Source organism: Vigna radiata, unplaced genomic scaffold, assembly GCF_000741045.1.
Source record: "Vigna radiata var. radiata cultivar VC1973A unplaced genomic scaffold, Vradiata_ver6 scaffold_253, whole genome shotgun sequence".
NCBI classification, from domain to species: Eukaryota; Viridiplantae; Streptophyta; class Magnoliopsida; order Fabales; family Fabaceae; genus Vigna; species Vigna radiata.
In genome coordinates this window covers 149,097-174,418 of record NW_014544138.1, presented here as the reverse complement: position 1 = coordinate 174,418, position 25,322 = coordinate 149,097, and the positions used below count along the sequence as shown (strand labels likewise).

General features: G+C 31.7%; 3 protein-coding genes across 6 annotated transcripts; 1 reads left to right on the top strand and 2 right to left on the bottom strand.

Moving 5' to 3' along the window:
* Positions 1-3,794: 3,794 nt before the first annotated feature.
* LOC106755370 (dihydroorotase, mitochondrial) lies at positions 3,795-13,217 on the top strand. 3 transcript variants are annotated; one of them, XM_014637515.2, is made up of 8 exons: positions 3,795-4,008; positions 9,043-9,140; positions 10,167-10,348; positions 10,743-10,879; positions 11,295-11,460; positions 11,553-11,669; positions 12,144-12,304; positions 12,651-13,217. In XM_014637515.2, exons 2-8 carry the CDS (start codon positions 9,058-9,060, stop codon positions 12,843-12,845), a joined length of 1,041 nt encoding a protein of 346 aa, XP_014493001.1. In that variant the 5' UTR covers positions 3,795-4,008; positions 9,043-9,057; the 3' UTR covers positions 12,846-13,217. The 3 variants fall into 3 exon arrangements, with proteins under 3 accessions (XP_014493001.1, XP_014493000.1, XP_014493002.1); XM_014637514.2 differs by lacking the exon at positions 3,795-4,008 and adding an exon at positions 8,781-8,895; XM_014637516.2 differs by lacking the exon at positions 3,795-4,008 and adding an exon at positions 8,781-8,895 and having other exon boundaries at positions 9,018-9,140.
* On the bottom strand, positions 4,007-5,112 carry LOC111241245. Of its 2 annotated transcripts, none has more exons than XM_022778278.1 (2): positions 4,295-5,112; positions 4,007-4,184 (listed from the first exon to the last, which is right to left on the bottom strand). In XM_022778278.1, the coding sequence occupies exons 1-2, from the start codon at positions 4,939-4,941 to the stop codon at positions 4,166-4,168; spliced, it is 666 nt and encodes a 221-aa protein (XP_022633999.1). In that variant the 5' UTR covers positions 4,942-5,112; the 3' UTR covers positions 4,007-4,165. The 2 variants fall into 2 exon arrangements, with proteins under 2 accessions (XP_022633999.1, XP_022634000.1); XM_022778279.1 differs by having other exon boundaries at positions 4,421-5,112.
* A 6,669-nt stretch (positions 13,218-19,886) lies between the features above and the next one.
* Positions 19,887-21,382, bottom strand: LOC106755392 (probable pectate lyase 4). Its single transcript, XM_014637540.1, has 4 exons — positions 20,927-21,382; positions 20,456-20,811; positions 20,232-20,367; positions 19,887-20,111 (listed from the first exon to the last, which is right to left on the bottom strand). The coding sequence occupies exons 1-4, from the start codon at positions 21,380-21,382 to the stop codon at positions 19,887-19,889; spliced, it is 1,173 nt and encodes a 390-aa protein (XP_014493026.1).
* Between the last annotated feature and the right edge of the window lie 3,940 nt (positions 21,383-25,322).

Genomic DNA, 25,322 nt, shown 5'->3' with positions numbered 1-25,322 from the left:
TTTATTTTGGAGCCTTTGAAGTAATTCAAATGTACTGGGAGTGTTGCGTGTAAACTCCAGCTTCCGGAGACAATAAGGTTAGGTTCACCCAGTATTCCACGTTTACTCGACTATTAGTTAATTCCCCAAGTGTTAAAATCCAATGGAATTCTTTACAGGATGACTCTACTACTTGGGAGGATGTTGAAGACATTACTTTCCAATTTTCAAATTTCAACCTCGAGGAGGACGAGGTTACTTTCAATGGGAAGTATTGTAACATGTAACAAACCAAGTGTTTGAGAGTTAGTTGCATCCCATGAACATGAACATGTGCCCCTGGTATGTGTAACCTCTGCCTTTCTGACTTTCACTTTTGTTATCCTTTCTGACTTTCACTTTTGTTATCCTTTCCCATATTTCTTCGTTATTCTATTCTCATTCTTAGGTTCCTCCCATAGAAATTCTCTTAGATCTATTTTGTCTAAATGTAAGATTCAATTTTAATAGAATAAAACTATCAAAATAAAACATTACATGTATGATAACTTATCAAAAAATTACAAACTACTAAAGCATAGCATTCCATCCTTGAAGGGCAAAACTCTATATTCTGCTACTTCTCTCTCTACAAACCAATGGACCCCCTGAAAAATGTCCTCCTTAAGCTCACACCAGTTAAGGTGATCATTGCAAATAAGAAAACAACACAAACAGACAAACACAGAAGCAAGGGTAAACTAAATATAAAAGAATTCATACATTAATATAACATACAACAGGCACATAAATATTCAAACAAGATAAACTAGTTTAGACATCCTAAGATATTATGACCTAGACCTGACCGTCCGGACTTAGAATGAAATTGTCAAGCTATGACAAGTTGTGCACTTGTGATGGCCTTTGCAAAGTCATTGTCAACGGGTTTCACCCTACTACACTCATAAGGTTAGTATGTTTCGGGCCTTGAGACATAATGAAAGCCCCCGAGACTAAGATCTCTTACTACTCCTCACGACATGGTTCAATCCTCTCTACTTGAGAATGAAAGACTATTGGAGTTTCAGGATAACCCCCAAAACTGAGCTCCCTGCAATCATTCTAAACTTACTTGAGTCTCATCAAGAGATCTCACTTTACAACTTACTTTCACCACTTTGAAACCACGTACCTTTACTTGGAAACATACTTATGACAGCAATCAATTATATACTGTAAGACACACTCAAACATACTTCATAATGTACTCAACACTTCATTTAGATCAAATTAAGGCAAAGAAGTAAAGAGTGAACTAAAAACTGGACCATTCGCTCAGCGCACACTCTGATATAGCGAATCTAGAGGTTTACCGCACAACGACCCATCTCGATGTGCGAATAAACTCTCAGTGGTACCAGACCTCAACCCCTCGCATAGCGCCTCAATTCGCTATACAAAAGCCTAAACAGTGGTCCAAACCCCCAAGAACTCGCAGAGCGCACCCCTTCGCTATTCGAATAAATCTGGTAGTGACCCCAGACCACAATCAGGCGCTCAGTGCACTGATTCGCTATGTGAATCATTAGAAAAAGAGTTAACCCCCACAACCATTCGCACAACGCACCTTCTCGTTGTGCGAATGCTCAGATAGAGAGCAACTCGCCATAACCACTCGTTGTGCGAATTTATTTGCTTAACGAGTCTGCATAATTTTGCAGCACGAATTCTGCAAAATTATGCAACTCAACCCACATTTACCAATTCTAACTATTTTTCCCAACTTCAAACTCTTTTAGATTGTGTTATATACCAAATTGGACTTGATCAAATGTTTCTAAACTTTCCTACCATCAATATAAAGTGTTTATGGACCAATTCCTACTTCGAAACCTCTAAAATCACAACTTATAGACCCAAAATCCAATCTACCACTTTTGACACATTTTTTACCAGTTTAAGGGCTCAAGCAAGTCACATTTGACTTACCAAAGCTGCTTCAACAGACCAATTGAGCATTTAACCTCTAATTCTCATTTTTCACTACCTCAACTCCTTCCCTACTAGGTTAAGTGAGACATTTAATAATTTTCTTAACTTTTGGACTTTTTCTTCACATTGGAAGGAAGTCCTATAAGGAACACTAGATATCTTTTTATTCTCCTATTTTTCTTTTTTATCTTAGTTTAAGTGTGTTATTCATTTTTCATCAATGCTTCACTATTAATTTTCATCCTCGTAAAGTTCCAATGCTCAGAAGTTGTAAAATCAATGAAATACATCTCATGATCATTAGAGTAGAAATTTGAAGGTTGCACTTATTTATTATTGAAGAAGTTTCTCGATATTAAATTGCAATTCTTAAGAATATTGAAAAACAATTTGAGAAATGTCCTTAACATATGAAATTTTTTGTAAATATTAGTTGAACATGTTTACTTTGTCTTCAAATCCAAAACAATTGTCATTACTACTTCATAAAATCTTTGTCTTCAATTTTGGCAAATATTCAACCTCCAAAAATAATCGTATTTGTCCAAATCTTGCTCCTATCTATAATCTTCATAATATAATCTATTTTCCCCTTTAGTAAATGACTGCAAAAGTTGCATAATAATATCTACTTAAGTTACATAATAATATCTCTTTTCATGAGGTTGGTACACCTCACATCATTCATCCATAGGGTTGGTACACCCTTTTCATGAGGTTGGTACACCTCACATCATTCATCCATAGGGTTGTTACACCCTCCACGAGATTGGTACACTTCATATCATTACATTCATCCATAGGGTTGGTACACCCTTTTCATGAGGTTGGTACANTCCATAGGGTTGTTACACCCTCCACGAGATTGGTACACTTCATATCATTACATTCATCCATAGGGTTGGTACACCCTTTTCATGAGGTTGGTACAACTCACATCATTATCATTCATCCATAGGGTTGGTACACCCTTTTCACGAGGTTGGTACACCTCGCATCATTATCATTCATCCATAGAGTTGATACACCCTTTCTACGAGGTTGGTACACCTCACATCATTCAGTCACTCATAGGGTTGTTACGCCCTCCACGAGGTTGTTACACCTCATTCGTGCATCCATAGGGTTGTTACACCCTCCACGAGGTTGCTACACCTAATTCATTCATCCTTAGGGTTATTACACCTTCCGCGAGGTTGTTACACCTCATTCATTCATCCATTGGGTTATTACACCTTCCACGAGGTATGTACACCTCATTTCTCTCAAGTACAACTTTGGACTAACATTTCTTAAGCCCAATTTTATCTGGCACCTTTAGTTTTTCTGCGATATTGACCCTCTGCTAGGCAAGGGTCAAGTCCTTTTATTGCAATCTCACCTTTTTGGATTTGGCTAATCTTATGTTTCGAGTTCACCTTCCTTCATTCTTCCTCCTTAGAAATCAAGACGAAATTAGTATTTCTATCTTTATTTATCTTTTATTATATAATATGAAAACATCACTTTGTCATATTATCAAGTAAAATCTTCAATATCAAATTTCGTCCGAATTGATTTTTGGATTTATTTCGTTATAACGCGTTTTTAGCATTTATTTATTTATTTTTATTTTCGTTTTTATTTTTTATTTTTATTGCCTTTCTTTTTATTTATTTTATTTTATTTTATCTTTTTTATATTTATTATTTTATTTTATTTACTTTTCCTTTTATAATTATTAATTTTTGTTTTTTTTTATTTTTACCCTTTTTTTTATTTTTTAGATTTAGTTTATTTTTATTTTTATTTTAAATTTTTTTTATTATTTTTGATTTTTTTGTTTTGTTTTATATAATTAATGTAGCTAAAAAAAAGAGAAAGAAAAGGTTTAGAGTGCGTTTGTAGTTAGTACACTAGGAAGCATAAAAAACGCTCCGCACTACTGAGAAGAGGATCATCCATTTCTTGGGAGGACATCTTCATTTACACCTGCAGAGAAGGGTGCCAGCCAGAAGGAGGAGGAAGAGACTACCGGAAGTTCGAAGCTGACCAAAACAAGCGGGGCTTCAACAGGTAAGCATCCTTACTCCTTCAAAGCTCGCTGCATTGTATGTATTGTATGTATTTTTTATGCTCGGCATTGCTCTGTTTGAATATGATTATGGTGTGGATGTCCCTCTTTCTCCGTCACCGTCCAAGGCATATCACATCCCTAGTTTCATTTTCCTTGTTACGCCATGATCGGCTCCCTGCATTAACAAAACAGAAAAGACCATAACAGACAATAAAACTATCCTCCCTCATCTCTGTCCATCTCCAGTCATCAACAATGAACTTGAATCATTAAACTGATACTTGCCAGAAAGATACAACAGAAAGGAAAAATAACAAAACAGTATTTTCATCTTCACCAGAACCATTCCATTCACCCATTCGAACCCCATCCCAACCCGGAATAGAAAAGGGCGAATAGGGGGATAGTTGCCTTGACGCCGGTAGGATTCCTAGCGGTGACCGGAGCCACCGATAACGGCCAGAGCTTGGCGGAACGTGGTCGCGCGGCGGTGTTGGCTCAGTGGATGGCTGTGCGAGACGAAGAGGGAGAGAGAAGGTGGTGGCGCGGTGGCTGGCCGGATGGAAGCGATAACGCCGGCGTCGCCAAGGCTGGCCGGGTGGACGCGGTGGCTGTCGGAGGGGAGCGGCGGCATGACGCGTTCGGGGGAGGTGACCCCAACCCCAGGCAAGTAGGTGCGGAGAAAGACTTGGAGTCTCTGAGGTGTTGGAGTGGAGAATGGGGTGAGGAGGTTCGAACCCCTTGAGGTTTCTAGATAGCTTTGGGCTTGGGTGCCTGGGCTGGCAATTTTTTTTTAAAAAAGAAACAATTTTCTTCCGCACCCCCTCTGCTTCCATTTCGCACCCCCTTCTCTTTGGGCTCAAGTCCATTTCAAAACAAAACTTTGCTACACCCACTTTGTTCATATTTTCACCCCATTTCGACTTGGGCATAGGCCCAGTCTTCTAATAGAAACAAAATTAGTTTGCACACCCCGTTTTTTTTCCCTTTTCACCCCCTTTTCTTCTGGGCTTAAGCCCAATCCTTTATAAAAATAGTTTGGACATCCGTTTTCTTATTTAAGCACTTCCACACCCTTTTTTTTATTTATCTAGACACCTCTACACCTTTTATTTATTTATTATTTTGTTTTTTTTATTTTATCATTTTACTTTTTATTTTGTTTTATCTTTATTTTTCGTTTTCATTTATTTATTTATTCATTTTCTAAACATCCATCTATTTTTTTAAATATATAAATGTTAAAAACAACACAAAAATGTTTTAAAGGTTAAGCACATGTGTGATAGCTCACATCGTTTTTGTGCTAAAAACCTTTTATCTTTCTTTTAGAAAATAATCAAAAAATGTTTAAAGGTTAAGCATATGTGTGATCATTCGCATCGTCCTTGTGCTAAAAACCTTTTCCCTTTCTTTTATAAAAAAATATCAAAAAAATATTTTAAAGGTTAAGCACATGTGTGATCGCTCACATCGTCCTTGTGCTAAAAAACATTTTCTCTTGCTTACATAAAAATACCAAAAATATAAAACACTCACATTTTCAAACAAACAAACAATCTTTCAGCCAGAACTATATGATCCTTGATTCTCCATCAAAAGTGGAGATACGTAGGAGCAAGGTCAGCCTTTGTCAGATTCACTTCCCAAAAATCCAAATTTTTTCCAAACAAATTTTCTCAATAATTTCTCATAAATTAAAAAATATCTTTTGTTTCTTTATAGTGCTTTTCGGGGGATAATTAAACATTTTGAAAACCACATCATATTCGCGTATTTAATTAAAGGTACTGCCTTCGAGCAGGTGTTATAGACCAATAAAGTTGGTTTTCCTACAAGTAACCGACTCCCGAATCTAGAAATCTGGTTTTTGTAGACCAAACCTTATCATTTTATGGTTTTTCCGTAGTTTTCCAGAATAAACTATGGTGGCGACTCCAAATCTCTCTTTCAAACCCATTTCTTTTTTTGGATAATCGTCCCGTCGCGATTCCGGTTGCGACAGATTCGAATGTCTTTTTTTTTTTTTTTTTATGTGATTGAGTTGGTCGAATCAGGCTTGAACCCACTCAGCTTCCTCTAATTGGGTTTCCATTAACACCTGTAAGGATGGAATTTCCACCTCAAGTGGAAGTACTGCTTCCATCTCATACACAAGCGAGAAAGGTGTTGCCCCGGTTGATGTTTGTACTGATGTGCAATATCCATGTAAAGCGAAAGGAAGCATTTCGTGCCAATCTTTATAGGTGACCACCATCTTCTGCACAATTTTCTTGATATTCTTATTAGCAGCCTCTACTACCCCATTCATCTTTGGACGGTAAGGAGAAGAATTAAGATGATGAATTTTGAACTCCTCACATAACTCCACCATCATCTGGTTGTTCAGGTTGGTGGCATTATCAGTGATGATCTTGTTAGGGAGCCGGTATTTGTAGATTAACTCCTTTTTTATGAATCTGGTCACCACCTTTCTGGTCACGTTGGCATAAGAAGCAGCTTCAACCCATTTGGTGAAATAATCGATTGCAACTAGTATGAAACGATGTCCATTTGACGCCTTTGGCTCTATAGCTCCAATGACATCTATCCCCCACATCGAAAATGGCCATGGTGTAGACAACACGTTCCAAAATTGGTGCAGTGACACTTAGTAGCACTTGAGATGATTTTTGGACGACAATAATTAATTATCATATGTGATATGATAATTGATTATTGTTGAGAGCTTTGAGGAAAATATGACCATCTGACTAGAATTATTGATTATCAAGTGAGATAATTGATTATTCTTATCAGTTTTTGACAGTAACCTGATTTTTTCCGGTTTTGGTGCATCTTAGACATATTCAAATGATCATTTAGGATTTGTAACACTAATATTGATACAAAAACATGTTTATAAATGAAAGTAAAGATTTTACATTGCTCATTTGGACAAGAATTAGATGTACCAAACCAACTTAACAACTCAAAAGTGCCTAAACTCAGTTTTATCTCTTACAACAGTTAATATCAACTATCTAACAATATGGACAAGTCTTAATACACTAGATAACATGCCTAAATACCTCAGTTTCATCCCAACTATCATACTTTCAATTCCCAACACCTAAAACCTTTAAAATGGACTAGAAACTCAGCTTATGAAGTCAATATCACTTCCATGACAGATTTTACTGGTTTTAGTACCTAGACAAGTCCTAATAGGTATACTGACAAACCTCTAACCTTCCAAAATAGTTTATACTCACTACATCAAAATCTCACTACTCAAAACCCACTTTTTACACCAAAAACACTTGGAAACTTCAAATATAAACTCTCCATTTGCTACATAATAGTTTTCAACCATCTAGCCCTCCTAACAAGTCCTAATTTACCCCATGACAACATCTAGACCATAGTTTCCTCACATCAGCCCTAGATTCTCAAACTCACATACAAACCCTTTTTTAGGCCTAAAACCAAAGAATTTCACCATTTCTCATCACAATCATTTTTAATTCAATTTCAAAAAACAACACAACTTCATCACACATATTCATAACATCATAGAACATTAAATTCACACCGAAATATCGTTATTTGCACCTATCAAATACTATACTACTATCACAATTTCATCTAATACATCATATTATTCCTATAAATTCTATTTTAATATAAACAAACATAATCTAAGACATCTCTACCTTCCCTTACCTCACAATAAACTGTCCAACTCAAAGAAACATTTCGTTGATTGCTTGAAACGCAATGAATCTCTAGACGATAATACAAGACACTAAATTGAAAACGGATAGAGTCCTTATAACTCTAAATCAACCAAAAACAAGAAAGGAAGGCCAAATGATACATGCAAAACAGTTTCCATGCATGACCCTGGACCAAAGCTAAAAGGTAAAAATGAATAGAAACTTACTTGTTCTAAAACAAAAATTGATAGGTTACATTTGTAGACCTTGACGTCGTAATCGTCTAGGCACCTCCTGATCATTAAACAAATGACTTAGGAGAAAGAACACTTAGAGAAATTAAGAGGAAACAAAGAGAAAGAGTTCTAGAGAGATAGAGTGTGTTTTAAGTAATGCCACGAATTTAGAAAATTATATTTATATTATGAATATATTTTAAAATAAAATATTCGATCTTATTATTTTAATACATTTATCAACTCTAATATTCTATTTTCTAAATTGTTACACAAATTATTATACATTAATTCAACATATTAATTAATTGTTTATACCCAGTTTATTAGCTAAATAAATAAAAAATTTGAATTAAAAAACAATAGATAAAAATATATTTGGAAGTGATTACTGAAAAAAGAAATACTAGTTGACTATTGATAAATTGTATCAAGATATCAGGATACTTCGTCGTCTACTCTCAACTTCTGAAAAAGGGATAGAATAACAGTACCCCCAAGTTATTACTTTTTCTTTTTTAATTTCCTTGGATTTCATTCTGTCTGCTTTGAAAATTATGTTCTATCAAGATTTTATCTTTATAAAATATTTCAAAAGATAAAAAGAAAAGTAAATATTTAAATTATCTAAAATCTTTATTATATGAATAAATAGTCATGTTTCTTTAATTTTCTATGCAATGTCAGTTTTCTTCATCTACAGAGTCACTTTATTTCTTTTTAATTTTTCAGAGCAGTGGCAATTTCTAGAATCACGTGTTTTTTTTTTTTCATTAACGAAAGTTACCATTTAGTAATTAGGCTTTAATATGTTTTTAAAATAAAAATGGGCTAAAGTTTTGGGTTAGAAAACTGGTCCCAATTCCAACCCAATAAAAAGCCCAGATCTGTTACGACCCACGAACAAGGCTCGCACGAGAGGTCAGGCACGTCGAGACCGCGCCACCGTCAGGTACGTCGATGCCATTAGAGTCGCCGCCATGAGAGTCGTCGCCGAGAGAGGCGCCGCCGTCATTTATTGCTCTCTTTGACACTAATTACTCTAGTGCTTTTTTTTTTACCCTTCCCTAACAGTTATTAAGATTGTAATAAAAAACAGTTCATCGGCTTTAAGATGGAGCTCACTATTACGCAACCTGATGATTGGCATCTTCACCTTCGTGATGGTTCTCTTCTTGAAGCTGTCCTCCCTCACAGGTTAATTTACTTGCATTCTATAAAACAATCCTCAGTTGTACTGTGCTATTTTAGGAGTTATGCCTTGCTTTTTAGTAAGAGGTAAAAAAGAAATGATGTAGAGGTAAATATTAGAAACTTTCATGTTACAAATTTCTAAGTTTCAGTATGTAGTGTGTGTGTGTGTGTGTATATATATATATATATATATATATATATATATATATATATATATATATATATATATATATATATATATATATATATATATATATATNATATATATATATATATATATATATATATATATATATATATATATATATATATATATATATATATATATATATATATATAGTACAAAATGATAGCATGTCACAGAAAAGTTAATGGGGATTTCGCACACAAGATATAAGACGGCTGGTTAAATGGAGAAAGACATCGAGGGTTATTCGAGGCTGTTAAATATTTCTCTAGCTCAAAGGAAAGTTTTATTAAACTGCAAGATAAACTATGCTCTATGACAGTGAATGTTGTGCTTTAAAAGGGCAAAACAAAAGTAGCAGTAGCATAAATAAGTACGTTAATGTGTGTGGTCAGGCAAGAAGATACTATGTAAATGATTGTAGGAAGAATTGGTTTGACTCCTATTGAGGAAAAAATATAGAAAATCGAAAAGGTGGTCTGGACATTTAAATGCCACTTGAGGCACTAATAAGGAGAGTAGATCACATAGTTTTAAGCCCTGTTAAAAGGGGAAGAGGGAGATCAATAAAGACATTGGAGGAAATTATTAAGAGATTTCATGTTGAATATCTTTAAATTTAGCTTGTACTCGAACCTAATAATTGCATTGTGTGATCTGTGAGCTGACTTTACATAGTGGGACAAGATTATTGATATTGTTGATGCTTTACTCTTTCCTAATCTTTTGAGGTCAATGTGAGAAAGGCTTGTATTGTGCATCTCTGTATAGTATGTCATCCTTCTTGTTTATTGTATTCACATTGAGTTCACAAAAGTTCTAATTCAGATTATTGCTTACAGTGCTAAGAATTTTGGAAGGGCTATTGTGATGCCAAATTTGAAACCACCCATCACTACCACATCTGCCGCTGTCACTTATCGAGAGTCCATTTTGAAAGCAATACCTACAGATAGCAACTTCACTCCTCTCATGACACTTTACCTCACAGACTTGACTACGCCCGATGAGATTAAACTTGCAAGTGAGTCTAATTAGCGGAATGCAGTAGTTTAAAAAATGTTTATTATCTATGTAATATGAAGAGAAAAAAGTTTTACTCGTATCCATAACTTTAATTTGTGTGTCTATTTATATATATGTAAGTTTTGTTCTTAATGTCGTTAAAACAGGCTTCTGTCATCTTCTTTTACCTATTATTGATCAGTCTAATATTTCTTGCAATGCAATTGTCTAACACGTAATGTTTGATCCTGTAACAAATGTCTTTAAGATGGGCCATGTGGTCATGATAATAAATGTTCATTAATCATTTGATTAGACTGCAAGGCACCCTCTATGCTCATCTATCTGGTTTTGTTCCTCCAAATCCTTATTCATCATAGTACAGTACTTGATTATGCTACTTACTTTGACAGAAAAAAGTGGACTTGTGTATGGTGTGAAGTTGTATCCTGCTGGTGCCACTACGAATTCCCAAGATGGTGTTACAGATCTTTTTGGAAATTGTTTTTCTGTTCTCGAGGAAATGGTTGAGCAAAATTTACCATTATTGGTAATTTAAATTTGTGGTTTTTCTTTTGTTTATTTCTTTACATTTTCTTTCCCCACCCAATTGTGTGTGTTTGTATCTATGTTTAAGGTTCTTATATTGACGGTTAAGAATGTATTTCATACTTACGTTTCATGTTTTCCTTCTTAATTCAAATCACTGCTAATATGTCACGTTTTCATGAATTATTTTAACCATTTAATAGAATGCATGTACTAGATGGTATGTTGGATACCGATTTTGGAGGAAGTTCCCTTTGAAAACATCTACTAACTCTTCGGCACTTAACCATGAGCTGGGGGGTGCTTGTGGCAGTCAGTGGTGGCTAGTGGCATCCTTCATTCTTTACGTTTGCCCTTTATTTAATATGTAAAACTTATAAGTTTACATTATACTTTCTTATCACTATACACTACAGGTTCACGGAGAGGTTACAAATTCAGATGTAGATATTTTTGACCGAGAAAAGGTCTTTATTGAAACAATTTTGCAGCCTTTAGTTCAAAGGCTTCCAAAGCTGAAGGTTGTAATGGAGCATATTACTACTGCAGATGCTGTTAAATTTGTAGAGTCTTGCAAAGAAGGTAACTAACTAAATTTCTAGTAAAAACTAATTTATCATTGTGTTGTACTNTTTAATTTTAAAATTATTCTCATGATTTGCTATATTTGTAAGGTTTNGTAGCAGCAACCGTAACACCACAACATCTTCTTCTGAATCGTAATGCTTTGTTCCAAGGTGGCTTACAGCCTCACAATTACTGTCTTCCAGTGCTCAAAAGAGAGATCCATAGTATGTAACTTTCTTTTCGTTCCTGTACAATCTATTAAATTTCAACATCTTCCAGGTGTTATACCACACTTCTTAGTTTACAATCTGAACCAATGATTCAGTCGAATTTGGAAGATTGGTGAAATAATTTAAATCATATATATTTTTTTTTGTAATTTTCTTGGTCTTACACTCTGTTAATTAAATTAATTAGATTCCTGTTTGATTTGATTGGGCAAACATAAATATGTTCTGAAGTGCATTGAATGGTCTTTTCAAGAAACAAATTGTACTTCATAAATTTTAATTGCACTGTGTAGCACACAGTACGTGCTACACAGTATACTGAAGAGTCTCAGTCCTTATGCTGTAATAATTCCTAAGTTAGGTTTGAGGAAATGTCACTAGGGACAAGGATCATCACGTTGATAATTTTAAGAAACTGTACATATCCTTGTCATCTTAGCTCATTTTTGTTTTCTTTTTCTTATTTAGGACAGGCTATTGTTTCGGCTGTTACTAGTGGAAGTAAACGATTTTTCCTTGGAACTGATAGTGCACCACATGATAGGCGAAGAAAGGAATGTTCATGTGGATGTGCTGGGATATACAACTCCCCGGTAGCTCTATCACTATATGCCAAGGTTTTTGAAGAGGTAACACTTCATTTCACTAATGTGCATCTGGGTAGATTTCAGAAGGGTGGTTTTGTATCACTCAATTGCAATATTCACAGTTTGTGAGAATAGTTAGAAATGAAAATTTGTGATTGGAAGCGAAAATATTATTGTCCATGGTTTGCAAAACAAGTAATACAGTATGTTAGAGGTGATGGTGATATCTGATAATGCATCACATGTCCGTAATTTTGACATATTTCTCGCGTGTTTGTATGGTAATATGCTTATATGAGTATGTGGTATGGTTATCATATTTTGCATGCTTTCTGAAAGTTTTTGGATTTACGTCTTAAAATTCTTTGTGAAATTGGTGCAATTTTAGGCCGGGGCACTTGATAAGCTGGAGGCTTTTACAAGCTTTAATGGGCCTGACTTCTATGGCCTCCCCAGAAATAAGTCAAAGATTAAACTGAGGAAAGCTCCTTGGAAAGTACCTGATTGTTTTTCATTTCCAATTGGAGACATTGTTCCCATGTTTGCTGGTGAAAACCTTGAATGGGAGGCATTGCCTTGTTGACTTGCATGTCTATTTCAAAGTGCGGTATCCTTCAGTAATCTTGTTCTAGTCTTATCAGTCAGTTCTGCGTTTATTTTGCAGACTGTTATCATTTCCATTTTCTAGGTCAGGCTCAGGTAAGTTTCATTATAAACCAAAGCACTGACTGTGATTCATAAATTATTGGTTGTTTAACTGGGAATTTTGGTAATATTCAGAACTTTGATTAGGCAATTTGGTTGTTCAGATTTTATAAATAAACGCTGCTTAAATTTTCCCGATCTGTCTTGTTTCCATTTTCAATTTATGGATCTTTGAATGTCTGTATGAACCAAAGCGCCCACAGGCCAATAGTCTCTACTGGGATACCAAATTTCATAACTTGTTTCAAAAGGCTTTTGTTTCTCTTTTCTATTTTAATATTTGAGCAGTGTTATTTCATATTAACGATAATTTACATGAATAATGTAGACTGCAACTCCAGGTACAATATTTTTGTATATATATAGTTGGAGGATGGACAAATCTACATAAGCTTTACCCCTATGACCAGAGAGGTACTTTCTGCAACCCACTACCAAATAGTGTCATGATTAAACCTTTAGAAGTTTTCCAAACAAGTATAAAAGGGTGCTAGACAATGTTTCCCCAAAGAACTCTTCCTTTGTATTGATATTCCCTCCCAAGCTTAAAGCAAAACCCCGTTATTCATCAAATTTATTATTTTTCAGATGTGATATCTGAGCAACTATTCCAATTTTTTGGAATATGATGAAAGAAATAAAACAGGAAAATTCTGCAGATAGACTTACGGTTATTTTGGTATGATAGAAAGGAATGTGAGTGAAAGGAAGGGAAGGGAAATGAGAGGAAGAAGGTAGCTAAGCAGAGAAGAAATATTGGAAAGATTGAACAAAATTAAGTGGGCTGTGTGTGTGAAGAAAAACGTGGAGTTATTCCTATCTTCTAATTTTGCTATGTTGTGTCTCCTGTTCTAATTCTATGCTTTTTTTTTTTTAAATGTCAATGTTAATAATGAAAAATAAATACAAACAACTAAAATAATATTATAAGAAAATATTTATTAGAAGATAATTAGTTAAGAAAATGTTGTGATAATGTTCACTCTATCTTTTCTCGTATAATTTATCCATTGTTAATCTGGATGATATTTTCTTGAATTGAAAGTATTAAAAATGACTTTGCTTGAGTTAATTATATCTATTGACATTCTTTAGTTGGGTTTGTTATTCACATGTTTTAATTGCTTATAGGATCGTACTAACTGTACTTGATAATGCAATACCAATATGAAAGCAGATTTTCAAAAGTTAAAATTTATAAGAACTGATTTAAGATCTTTAATGTCACAAGAAGCCATGTTAGAAAATATTATTGTTGATTTTATCATTAAATTTTTTGCATAGGAATGCTTTAAGTAAACACTTTTTGTGATATATTTTGTTCTGAATATGATAAATGAAGTGACAATTTCAGCAGAGAAAAAATGACGCATTTAGGCGAACAAAAAGTAATTGAAAAAAAAGATGATTTGATTATTCAGACAATATATATGCAATTTTTTTTATATAATATTTCTCGCCTTGATTACGTACGTAATGTAAGCTCAATTACTTTTGTGTTGGGTATGTATGATATCTCCTCAGTGCAAAACATGAGTTTCTCTTCACCTGAGAATGAGTTTTTCTTATGAATCCCTTTAGAGTTGTTATCGTGATTCTTAATTTAATTCCTATGTTTACATTCTGGAACCGAACAGATAAGATATTATTAGAAACATAGAACTCAAATGATCCTATATGTCTCGTGATTCTTAATTTTTGCCTATCGCTCATAATTCCTATATATGTTTACATTCTGGAACCGAACAGATAAGATATTATTAGAAACATAGAACTCAAATGATCCTATATGTGTAGGGAGGTTTAATATACACACATAAATGTCACTACATAGATTTTCACACTGATGAGATATTGTCCGTTTTGAGTCAAACTTTTACGGATTTGTTTTTGGTACCACTTCAAAAGGCTTCTTTCCAATGGAGGTATTTTATGTGTATATAAATCCATGTTCATCTCTTATTTTTTTTTTTTATGTGAGACTTTGTTTGTACCTAACAATATGGACCAAACTATTAAGGAATTGTCCTTGATGATGTGGTAGGAAAAGAAGATAAGTTTTCGTCGTTGAACTCCCATGACTGAGTTCCTAAGATCAAGTTTGTGTGATTGAGCTTTTGTGTACTCGGTTCTGTTGGTTGTTCTAACAAACTTCTAGTCAAACCTTTCTTCAACAAGACTCGAGATTTCTTCAGCATTTCATGCTTGTCGAATGGTCACATTAAACCACAAGGTGTGGGATTCTTCCATATATCGTGGACCTTTCAGACTCTTTTCTCATCCTACTCTATAAATAAAGGATCAAGACACATTCCAAATGCACAAAATACATTTGGATGGACTCTCTCAAATAAACACTCAAAGAGCTCCCTTTCATAGAACCTCTTAGATGAGCTCTTTCTCATAGAATATGCTTCTTAAGCACTCTCTTATAGATATGCAATCTCGAGCACTCCTTCTCACAGTTAACTTCTTAAGCTCTTCCCCTCTCATCTCTTTGTTCTCCTTCTTCTTGGGTTTTTTTTTTTTTTATTCCTTAAGAGATTACTTATTCATTTTGTTATCCTCAAAATATTTGTGAAGTTCGTGTTGTAACCTGGGAGACTTGTACAACACACTATGAATAAGTCCTTAAGAATAATGGATCTACACGTCTTAGGAAATTTTGTTCGTGACTTTGTCAGTAATTTACAACAATCTTGATAACATATGGTTGACATTAACAACCTAATCCTGAAGAATCTAAACATTGTTTTTAAAAATTCAAATGGTCTTTGCGAAACCATTATCAAATGTGTTAAAAATCAAAGTCTTCTCAGGACAGGACTTTCGACATTGGCAATAATGTGTTTCTATACTTTTAGACATGCATGGAGTTGCTGCTGCTTTTTCATCTCTAAAACCCGACTCTAATCTCTCTTCAAATTCAAAACAAGTTGAAGATTGAATTCATGCAAACAAGGTAGGTCAATATACTTTACTTAGTGCACTTTTTAATTATTTATTCGATGTGTACTGTTCCAATAAGGAAGTAAAAGACATTTGGGATTCATTGATTCTCTAATACACTACTGAAGATGTTGTTAGTTTGTCATAGGAAACTATTATCATTCGAAAATAATCGAAGATAAGGACATAAAGTCTCAAATCAATGAGTACCACACGTTGCTTGAAGATATAAAAAAGCGAAGAACATACTTCTACCTGATGAATTTTGTTCCAAAATTTCTGATCGAGAAACTATCGTCATCTTGGACTAATCACAAACAACAAATGAAATACAAACATAAGCAAATGTTGTTTATATATCTCATTATACACATAATTATTAAAGATACCAACAAGAAGCAGTTTGCTACTGCAAAGGCCAAAACTTTGTCTACAAAAGAAAATATGGTAGAAGTCAAACCTACTCCCAAAATGTATGAACACAAACCTAATTACAAAAGGAAAAATAATTTTTGAAAATCTCATCCTAATGGATGTGACCCCACCTTTAAGTAGGGAAATTACTTCTTGTGGAAAGTTGGGCAATCATGCACCACAATGCAGATGTAGAGTAAATAAACGAAAATCCTTTTAGGGAAAATATAGGAGAAAGAGATGATATTATAGTTAAGGTTGTTTCAAAAGTAGATTTGATGACCAATGTAAGCAAGTGAGTGACAGACTCTCGTGCTATATATGCAAGTATAAATGCCTCTACCTCCTAGGCTAGTATTGGGGATGATGAAGAACACATTTATCTTGATGATTCTAGGACAACTCCTCTTCTAGAAAAAAAGAAATTTCTTCTAAAGCTCACATATGAGAAGACTTTGGCCTTATGTAATGTGTTACATATGTCATCAATTAGAGTTAATTTAATTTTTGTACCACTATTGGGAAAAGATGGAGTTAAAATGTCATTTGAGTCTGACAAGATTGTAATGACAAAAAATAATGTTTCTGTGGAGGAAAAGATATTGTGATCAAGGTATCTTAGTACTCAATATTTTTGAAAATGTTAATGAATCTTGTTTTTCTGTTTATATTATTGATTCATATGATATGTAGCATGCTAGGTTAGGATATGTGAATTCCTCATATGTTATGATATTATAGTGACTAGGATTAATTAATGTGCATGATAAAGAAAGTAGTAAATGTGATATATGTGTATATCTAAATAACAAAGAAAACATGTTATCCGGTAGATTGTCAAACTAGATTGTTAAAGTTAATTCATACTGATCTAGCTTATTTAAAACAAATTATGTCTAAAGAAGATAAAAATTATTTTGTACGCTTTATCGATAATTATTCTAGATACACCAAAATGTACTTAATCAAACATAAAGATGAAACCTTAGATGTATTTTTAACTTATAAAGAAAAAATAGAAAATCAATTAAATAAAAAAATTAAGAGGATTATATCAGATAGAAGTGATGAATATCTACTTTTTAATGAATTTTCTGTTAGAAAGGTATTATCCATGAAATAACCTCACTATATTCATTTAGTGTACGAAGTAGTTAAGAAAAAAAAATTTAACTCTTAAGAAAATGATGAATGTCATGCTTAGTTTAGTGCACGTGATAACCTTTGGGGAGAAGCACTACTTACTGCATATTTTTTACAAAATAAGATACCTTATAAGAAAACTAGTAAAACTTCCTATGAGATATGGAGAGGATATCAACCTAACCTTAAATATATAAGAGTGTAGGGGTGCCTTGCTAAGGTGATGCTACCTAATCCTAAGAAAAGAAAAATAGACTCTAAAACCTTTGATTGCATGTTCTTAGGCTATGTTACTACCTATAAGTTTCTTGTTCTTAAGAATGATGTGCTTAAGCGTAATACTATAGTAGAGACAAAAAATGTTGAGTTTTTTTAATATGTTTTTTCTTTAAAGGTTAGTGAAACGTTTGAATCTGTTTATAATAATAGTGACGTCTTGTGTAAGGGTTTGAGAATAAGTAAAAGACAATGGAAGTAAACTTCCTTTAGTAATGATTTCTATACTTATCTCGTTGACAATTGATCTAACTAACTTTGTAGAGGCAACTGGTGCTTTTGATGCAAATAAGTGAGATAAGACCATTAGGACTGAAATTGAATTGATCCAAAAAAAATACTAATTGGAGCTTAGTAAGTTTTCCTAAAGGAGCAAAACATATTGGTTGTAAGTGAATATTTAAGAATAAGTATCACCATGATAGATCCATAGAAAAGTATAATGTAAGATTAGTAGCAAAAACTTTTACTAAAAAACTCAAATAGATTATTTTGATATATTTGTCCCTATGACTAAGGTTTCCTTTATTCAAGTGTTATTAGTCTTACCAGTTATCCATAAACTAGTGATATACCAAATAAATATTAAAACTATTTTTTTAAGAGAGATTATTTCATAAATTATTTCTTTCTTATTTTTACCATAAGAGATTACTACAAAACACTTGTTTATATAATATATATATATATATATATATATATATATATATATATATTCAACACTATTATGTATAAAATCTTTCTCACACAAAAACTACTAAAAACTCTAAGTAATTACATTAACTTATCACTGTGAAGAAAACAATTTTCAAGATGATTTTACATACCAAATCATTCATCAGATCAATTACACAACTTTCCTTATAAAACATTCTTATAATCTCTTATATGATATAACGAACATTTATAAATTATGTTTTTTTTTTCTAGTGAGAACTTTCTTGTAATTATTAGGAAAAAAAATATCGTTATGTTAAATTATTAATTAAGGAGAAACAATGATTGTTGCGATAAAATACTTACTGAACTTGTTACATGAGTTGTGTTTATCTTGCAATACGAGTTGTATTAATCTTACAATATATGAGAAGGACTTAGAAAAATTAAATTACTTTTCTAAAGTCAAACCTTGTCAACAAACAAAGTTATTTTAAAGAGGAACTATGAACAGAAGGTCATGCTATATGTGTCATCTTCCGTGTACGCATGCTTGGATCAAATACTTTATACGTTTCTGATTACTGTACAGAATCGAAGTTGAAAAATTATACTTATAAAATAATTTTCTGGTCTTTATGGAAGACTTTGAACGTCTAAAGGTAAAGTAGAAAAAATGGCAGTTGGAAAAAGTGAAGTGTTTCATCATAGTTTATTTATAAAATTTAATTTATGATTTTATTCTTTAAGGGTCTTCTTAAATTCTTAGAAATTGTAAATTACAATATATATATATATATATATATATATATATATATATATATATATATAATATTCACCTAAACTATAATTGTGTAGCATCAGAATTCTTGACTAAATTACTGCCAATGTTATTAATAAATAAGGAAAAAGAAAAGAAGAGTTAGATGTCTTCCTAAAATTATTACTACTAAAATAGATAAAAAAAAATGTATCATATATTCATAAATGAAAAATTACATTTAGTATATAATAGAACACATTTGGGAGGAATGAATTTCTCATTATTTATTTATTGTACTAAAATTTTATTTAATATGAATTTTCTTTTAAGATTCTTTTACTTATCAACATTAAGAGGTTGTAATGCATCGTAATATACTTGATGAACGAGTTGATAATTTTACATATTTGACATTAATAACATTAAAACATTGTTCTTCATTATAGTTTAGTTTTGATACATATCCTCTTTTTGTCATTGTGAAAGAAACTCCACTTTCAAATGCGTCTTTCAGTGAATAAAACTTCCATACATCTTCATATTCGTGATTATTTTTTCTCCATGTTACCTTCACACATTAAATCAATAAAAAAATTACTAAAGTGACTTTTTCATGCATATCCAACTTTTGTGATGTGTTATTAATTGAATATGAAGTAGTTGAAATGGAAAAGCTAAAATTGCTTACCTCTTTCTTTTTTAAGATTCTTTTACCTATCAACATAAAGATGTTGCAGTGCATCGTAATACACCTGATGAACGAGTTAATAATCTTACATATTTGACATTAACAACACTAAAACGTTGTTCTTCATTATAGTTTGGTTTTGGCACATGTCCTCCTTTTGTCATTGTGAAAGAAGCTCCATTCTCAAATGCATCTTTCAGTGAATAAAACTTCCATGCATCTCCATTTCCGTGGCTATTTTTTCTCCATGTTACCTTCACACATTAAATCAATAAAAAGATTACTAAAGTGACTTATTCATACATATCCAACTTTTGTGATGTATTATTAATTGAATATTAAGTAGTTGAAATGGAAAAGTTAAAATATCTTACCTCTTTACTCCCTTTTGTTGGTGCTATAAAGAGATTAGCTTCACTTTTGAGACTAGGTCTCATACTTCCACCAATGGCATATTGCACCCATCCTAAGTAAAGATTATTCACTACATGTGCATACCCATGACGAATCCTAACATGTTTTTATTCACGAGAAAGTATAAAATTGTGAAATTTATTTAAATTTGTGTATATTATGTACTAAATTAATAATTAATTACCTGGGCATGCGTTGATTACAATTAGGTCCAAAGTGGTTGTATACAAGAGTAACCTTCATGTTTTGATCTCTTATATAACCATCATCATGTCCAAGAAGCATGACTTTGTCTTGGTTTCTAAACCAATTATTAGATATAGTCACATCAGTTGAACCCCGTGTTACATCTAGTAAGCCATCTTGACAATTATAAAGTGTATTATGATCAATCCAAATCTTTGAAGCAGTAACCAATCTTATTGCATCTCCATCTACATGGCCCAAAGGAATCACCTTTCCTTCTGGTCCCATCACAACCCCTGGAGCTTGAGGTTTGCAATGATGAAGTCGAATGTTATGGATGATTACATTTGTGGCCTAAAATTAAAATAAATAAATGAAGTTGTTCAAAAAGTGTTAGCTTCTATAAAAAAAATTGAAAAGATGTGAGTGCATACAAATTTTATCACAAGAAGCTAATGAATGAGATTACCTTAAAGATCATTAAACATGCATTTTCAGCAATGTCAACATTAACACCTCGACCATCAATGGTTGTAAAACTACTAATAAGAAGGGGTCTTTCGAGTTTAATATGCATGTCTTTTTGGAATGTTATCCACACTTTACTTTGAATTACAGAAGCTCCATATCTCAAGGTCCCAGGTTTAGGACTTATAGGATCATCACTAGGGTCAATAACTTCATAATGGACGAGGTCTTTCCCAGTGTTGTTTGTCATCTTACCAGTGTAGCCAATAGAACACGTTGCTAATTGAGGTCGATTCATCCTCCATTCAGGATTCAATCTCCAACATTGATCAATCACATTCATTTTCAATCCATCTATTTTAGATTGTTTTGCAACACTGAGGTTTGGAATGAAAGTAACAACAACAATAGCTAAAGCAAAACGCCAATAATTAATATTGATATTGTAAGATATCATCGTAAATGATACTTATTCTTAATAGATGTAAATTATAAAAAAAATATATAGAAAAAAGAGAGAATGTTTGATAGTATGATTTGAAAAAAAGTAATATGAAAAGTGATTATATAGAAAAAATTATCTTAAAAGTTCGTTTAAGTTGTTTTTGCAAGCTATGTCAATGGGTATTAGTTACTACATAAAAACTATTAATAAAAATAAGTAACTATGTTTGTTTAATTAATTTTAAATGTTAACCTTAAGTTGTAACAATTACCGAAATCTTGGCAACCATAGAAGTAAATTTAGAAATTCCGGTATCCTCTAGCATTAATTGTTAGAAATCCCACATTAAGAAATCCTATATCAACTAGAGATAAGATAAACTATATAAGTAGGTGCAAATCTCAATTTACAAGTCGACTTTGTAGGATTGAGTTATGTTAGAGGTTCTACATTTATTAGAGATAACACCAACTTACATATATAAGTGGCTACAAACCTCACCTTACAAGGCAATTTTGTAAGGATGAGTTAGGCTTAAAATTCACTTATTAATATGGTACCAAAGTCACAGGTTTGAGTTTATCCTAGTAAAGTTTGTTATGTGTTGATTATATTGTTTCATCCCTTATTGAGACATTATCCCACTATCCATTTTTGTTTATCAACATTATCATTTTTTTTCAATATACTTCATATGAATATATTCACTTTTATGATACATAAAATTGTTGTTTATGTTCCAAAATAAAAAAAATAAAAATAAAACAAATTTTTATTTAGTAGAAATAGTACTAAATCTCATTCACAAATAATTTGTCAAAAATAAGAAATCAACCAACATAAAATAATGTTAGTGAGTTAAACAACTTTAAAACATGTAAAGCTCAATCATATATGCTCTAACTATTAATCAATCAATATTTAGTCTAAGATTATTCATGATTTTGATGACAACAAATAATAATTAAAATTGTGTGAACTAGTAGATGGTTATGATTAAAACTACTAAGCAAGATGAACACAAAAAATATCTAATTAGTTTATAAAAAGTGTGAACTAGTATATACTATATAAAGCTTAGACAATATTACACAGAGTTAAACATAAACATATAGGCTATCACTAGTATAAATATTGAATTTTATGGCTAATTATGGTGAGTCAAGAACCTATATAGAATGTGAATTTTCTATGTTGGTTCCATAATCGACATAAAAAGGCATAAAAAGTCTTTTCTAATGGACATAAAAAGTTTTTCCTGCACTAATGTATGTTACATAAAGCACTAGAAGACGTTACAAAAGTTTTAAATGCATTACAAATTTAAAGGAACCAAATACATTGTAAGCTCAAATGAAGACTAACATTATATGATAAAAACAAAGGAGTTATAAGCATTAGTGCAACGAAAAGTTTTGATATCAATTATTCTTGACATTGTACTTCAGTTTCTAAACCGAAACATATCAAGATGAGGTAAACCGAAACATATCAAGATGAGATAAACCGAAACATATCAAGATGAGATAAAAAATATGGGTGTTTTGGTTTCGATTATAAACTGAAGTATAATGTTCCATATTAGACATCAATTGTCTCTAAAATCAAAGTCCACCATAATAAAATATCATAAAAGATAAAGGAATAGGCTTCGTTTATGAAAAACAACTAAAACCTATTCAACTATATGCTTCAGTTCCTTGGGAAATCAAAGCTTATTGTGATATTTTTTTTTAAAAAAAAATAAGATTCACTCAATAACTCCCACACTTTATTAAACAACCTAAAAAATTAAACTAAAATTTAATATTACTAGATAAGAACTAATATTGAAATATCGATTTTCATGCATATATATATATATATATATATATATATATATATATATATATATATATATATATATATATATAACTAATGAAGAAACAAACAAAGATAACGAACTAAACAACCAACATATTTTTTTTTTAAAATAGGGCGATGAGAACTTGTAAACGAAGGAACCTATGAATGAAGAAAGCAAACGAGAGAGAAAAACCAAGAAGAAAAATGGGAGAAAAGAAAAAACCTAAAAAGAAGGTTCATAACAACGATGCAATGTAATGATAAGAAAATAACTTTCTAAAAATTTAATTCTATTGAAATCTATAATAGTATAGACTTCGGTTAGGGTTATAGATTTCTATTATTTTAGAATCCAAACCTATAGATGTACAAATAATTTCAAAAATGCTATCATATTTTGAAATATTTCATTCTTTTTAACCGAAGCCTATAAGAAGATTTGGAATATGTTTTTTGTACTAATGAAGGTTGACTTAGTGATAAAAATTGAAAGGAAAAAGGTAAGAGAGAGTGTGCATTCAACTCTCTTCACTAACATTTGGAAGTTATAAGTTATTAGTTTAAAGAGTTTGATAGAAAGAGTGAAAGAGATTTTGAGTTTAATTCTCCCACTAACAAAATAACAATTAATATTTATCGATAAAAAAAATGACAATAACACATAATACATTCTAAAATCTATACAAGGTCATGCTATTTGGGTGTCATTTTCCATGTACACATGCTTGGATAAAATACTTTCTACGTTTCTGATTAGTGTGGGATAATCAAAGTAGAAAAAGCATAGTTATAAAATAATTTCAGGTCTTTATGAAAGACTTCCAAAGCTAAAAGTAGAAAAAATGGCACACAATTATGCAGTTGGAAAAAGTCAAGTCTTTCATCATATATATATATATATATATATATATATATATATATATATATATATATATTAATTTTAACCATAATTGTTTAGCATAAAAATTCTTTAATAAATTACTGTGAGTGTTATTAATGAATAATGAAAAGAAAAGATTACAAAAGAAAGTTAAACCCAAAACATTAAAAAAAAAAATCACATACAAACTAAAATCCTAAAAGATAAAAAAAAATTAAACATGCATATGATATGACATTAACTAAATTTTTTAATATACAATTAAAATCTTAATTAACCAATAATGTTAGTAATGACTCACAAATGATATCTCTCCAATGCATATATAGGGTTTTGCATGGTATGACAGTCACCTATACTTTACATGAATGTATTCTGTTTTAGGACGCATAAAATGTTGTTGATGTACCAAAATAAAATAAACAAAAATAAAACTAATTTTTATTTAGTAGAAATAGTCATTAAATCTCCTAATAATTTGGCAAACATATAACTCAACCAGCAGAAAATAATGTAGTGAATTGAAAATTTTTAAAACATATACATCTCATTGGATGGATTGGTGAAAGATAGAAATTGACAGAAAAAAAAAATTAACTAATAAACGTGACCAATCATACGATAAGAAATAGAGACGAAAAGAAGGGAATATAAAAAATGTTAAATATAAGAATATATAATAACTTGAAAATATAATCTACACATACAGACAGTTTCTCCTCTATTTCTCCCTAGACTATAAATAGAAAATTATAATTAAATAAATAATGAAATAATACACACATCAACAGGTTCTCTTTCTCTGTAACTTTTGACAAAATGGTATTGGAAAAGCTTAAAGAAATTATGACATTTCCATTATAAATATATAATTAAAGGACATAGTGCAAATAGAAGTGTCAGCTCCGTTTTTTATCAGTAACCTAGAGAAATTTCCATCTACCATAGCACAACCCTAGATATTACAAGCATCTAAGCACAAAGAATTTAGATATTTAGAGTATACAATAAAACATAATAGTAATTGGTGTTATATCATCCTAAACCATTTTGTTGAGAAGACTACCTTGAATTACCACAAATTATCTTATTATTTTCCTGTTGTTTCTTGCAAAGAAAGGTTCAAAGGTTTGTTGAAACAAAAGAAAAAAAGAATGTACAGTGTCTGCTGAGTTAATTTAATTTCCTTTCCTATAAGGAAAATAATATTTTAACACCAATTTTTGA

Coding starts and splice junctions, on each gene's coding strand:
- LOC106755392 (XM_014637540.1), bottom strand. CDS start 21,382: ATGATATCTTACAATATCAATATTAATTATTGGCGTTTTGCTTTAGCT. Junction 20,812..20,926: donor CATGTTTAATGATCTTTAAG/GTAATCTCATTC, acceptor TTTTAATTTTAG/GCCACAAATGTAATCATCCA. Junction 20,112..20,231: donor CAACAAAAGGGAGTAAAGAG/GTAAGATATTTT, acceptor TAATGTGTGAAG/GTAACATGGAGAAAAAATAG.
- LOC111241245 (XM_022778278.1), bottom strand. CDS start 4,941: ATGCCCAAGTCGAAATGGGGTGAAAATATGAACAAAGTGGGTGTAGCA.